The 3,205-nt window shown below is 49.4% G+C and overlaps 1 protein-coding gene across 1 annotated transcript in view; it reads right to left on the minus strand.

Annotated features, from left to right (window-relative positions):
- Nucleotides 1–2,208, minus strand: part of METAP1 (methionyl aminopeptidase 1) — a 32,619-nt gene extending 30,411 nt beyond the window's left edge. Inside the window, exons 1-2 of the mRNA XM_019525878.1 lie at nucleotides 2,193–2,208; nucleotides 443–679 (exon numbers count right to left, since the gene is read on the minus strand). Coding sequence (XP_019381423.1) covers nucleotides 443–679; nucleotides 2,193–2,208 — 253 coding nt within the window. The remainder of the gene's footprint in view (nucleotides 1–442; nucleotides 680–2,192) is intronic.
- Nucleotides 2,209–3,205: the final 997 nt, after the last annotated feature.

Genomic DNA, 3,205 nt, shown 5'->3' on the forward strand with positions numbered 1-3,205 from the left:
CTGCCCCACCCCACCCCCCACAGGGTACAGGCAGTGGCAGGAGCTGCCCCCCTCCCCCTGAAAACCCATGCCTCCATTCCACACCCCACCCCATCTGGGTAGCGCCTGCCCCTGCCCCCTCCCTCACCGTGGGGGGGGGGGTTGATCTTCCCCCTCATGCCCCTTCCCTCCCACCACAATGGACTTACCAGCTGGAAGCAACTCGCCACACTACATCGGAAATCAGATCAGTATCAGCTGACATGCCTCCTTTAAAAAATCAGATATTGGTGTCGGCCCCAAAAATCACTATCAGTGCACCCCTATCATTGAACTAGTTAAAGGATAGCCTTTATTCAACTTTTTGAAGCCAGAGTGTGAGGGAGGAAATACATAATAAGGAAAAAACAGCTGCACATATACAAATTCGAAACTATTTGAAGACTACATAGAGTTTACTTACTTGCTTTCTTGTGTAGTAGCTTGTGAGTAGCCCAGCTTCCCTTAAAACATTCCTGAAAGTGCAAATAATATAAAAGGAGAAAAAAACAAATCAGTGTTGTCCAGGGGTTTAAAGAGGAAACTAAAGTAAGGACTCTATTATCCACTATGTTCAACAGGTTTACGATCCAGGAGGAGAACAGGGAAGACAGACAGCTGCAACCAGTCACAATGGAGCAAGTTGATTTCAACTCATCACCTTACTCTTGTCCTAACATTACATTTTTCTGTAACCAAGAGCCAGAGCTGAAAGGACACTATGCTGTTATCAGAATCATGGCACCCAGAGATAAAAAGGCTTATTTTAATCTAGTGTAGTGGTTCTCAACTTTTAGACTCAAGGCCTCTACCCATAACTTTTCAAAATTTAGTGGCACCTCATTTGAGAACTAATTCATTTCCTACAGTGCTTACCTTTTGTACCCTGCTACACCCTTAAAAGGACCTTGGGGGAAGAAGGAGGGCAAGGCAGACAGCAATGGGCAGGGCAACCTTGAAAGCATGGCAAGGAAAGGTGTAAAATGTTCAGCACTGGCAGGAGCCGCTCAGTGGGGCAGACTGGGAAGCTTGGGTTGAGCCATTACAGCCCTGAAGGAGGCAGCTGTCCCCACTGGAATCAGAAGGGGTGATAGTGGCAGGGTGCAAATTAAGGAGGAGCTCAAGAGGAGCTGAGCCCCACCATAAGGGATGAGAGCCCCCCGTTTAAGATTTGAAAATCATAACCGGGGGGTGATCTCCAATCAGACGGCTCGGTCACTTAGGTGGACTTGTTAATCAATGAACTGGTTTAATTTTTTTTGCAGACCTCCCCCCCCGCAGAGTCAAAGTGTTATTCAAACTCTGGATGGTGGCCACTGGAGGCTGAGGCTAGTGCCAGATGAAGCTGGCAGGGAGCCAAACCCTGCTGTGACCTGCTCTTCCCACCATCTGCCCCCTCCCTACCCCTAGTTTGTACCTGGGGGGGGTGGGGGGCGGGCAGCAGGAAGGAAATATGGCCCCCAAGGTTACAGCCACTCTTCCAGCAATTTGCCAGCAACTGGAACCACCTTTCCCTCTGACCCTTCCCACCAGCTAAAAAGCCTGGCCTCACTTCTGCCTGCCTACCCGCAAGAGAGCATGCTGCTCAGAGCACAGCAGGCTGAGGCAGGCATGGGGTGTCTGGCCCATGGAAAAGCCACCGCACCCTTCAAAGGATCTCACAAAACCCCAGGGGAGAATCACTGATCTAGTGCTACCCCATCCTGTAGCATAGGTGCCACAAGCTTCATAGAGAGGCTCTATATCTTGTGGCAGATGTGGGAGGGGACAGGCAGCACAGCAGCAGACAGAGCAGGGAACAGAAAGCAAAGAAGCAAATCAGACAAGCGTTACAGGGAAGGAAGCAAAAAACAGCAGCAGCTCAGGAATGGGAAGACTGGCACTTGGGGAGGGGTGGCAGAGCTAATTTGTAACATGCCTGCAAGAAGGTTGGCCCCCTCTGCTCTAGCATTTGAAGGGGCAGAAGTATAACACAAAGGTTCTAATTAGGGGTGTGCAAAATGGGTCCTATTCGATTCAGATTTGGCCCAAATCAGGGACAGAGATTCAATCCGTTGATTCGGATCGCTGTCCCCGATTCAATTTCAGCCGAATCCGAATCTGATGATTCAATGCTGATTCAGCAAATTAGTGATTTGGACATGGACACAGCTTTAAAAGTTTTTTCTACATACCTTGAGGTAGCAGCATGGCACGTGACTACCATCATGCTGGAACGCATGGAGCATCCCACATTTGTCCAGGCGGGCACTCTATGTCCTCAGCAGCAAACTCGGAAGTGGACCAGCAAATTGGCCACAGGGGAACCCCGGGTGCCCCCCCAGACACAGGAGGCATGAGTCGCTGAGCCTGGGGTGCACAGGGAGGCCCCCCAGCATGTTCCCTGGTGGACTTGGAAATGCTTCTGGTCCACTTCTAGGTCTGTTGCTAAGCGCACTGGAGAATCCCCCATGCTTCTGTGGGCCACTCCATGAGCCCCAGCACCACCGAGATCACGAGCCCTGCTACCTAGAAGTATGTAGAAAAAACATTTAAAGCTGTATCTACGTCTGAATCACCGAATCTGTCCGAATCAATTTGGAAGGTTCCGAATCAATTTGGAAAGATTAAAGGGTCCTCTGATTCAATTTGGATTTGAAGTTTCGGCCACTAAATCAAGCCAAATCAAATCAGGGACTGACGCTTCGCACAGCCCTAGTTCTAATCTGTACCCTACAAAGTTATTCACAATATAAAATAGGGATGTAAATATAGTTTTTAAAAATTATCTGTTTAATCTCCTCCAGTTACATCGGTTAAACAGTTAACCTAGTTCAGTGACCTCTAGCAGGAATGGCCCCAGCCCCAGACCAGCCTAAGTCCCTTAAACCTTTACCATGCACCCACTGCAGTGAGGGCCCCAGGCCACTGGGGAGCTGGCAGTGGGCATAGCTGAGCCACTAAGGGTCACTGCCCAGCTGCAGAGCCACAGCTTCCCTTCATCCCTATGGGAAGGGGCTGAGGCTGCAGACCTTTCCTGTGCTCAAATCCTGCCACCACAGGGAGGCAGAGAGGTGCCAGGCCCCCCGCAGGTTTTTTTTTTTTGTTTTTTTTTTAAAGGAAGCTTTTTCGTGTTCCAAGTCAAATCAGACAAATCAATTCCAAATCTGTAAGTTATTCAAGAACCCAATGTGACACTACTACTGTA

The sequence above is a fragment of the Gavialis gangeticus genome, unplaced genomic scaffold, assembly GCF_001723915.1.
Source record: "Gavialis gangeticus isolate Ggan-Ray unplaced genomic scaffold, GavGan_comp1, whole genome shotgun sequence".
NCBI classification, from domain to species: Eukaryota; Metazoa; Chordata; order Crocodylia; family Gavialidae; genus Gavialis; species Gavialis gangeticus.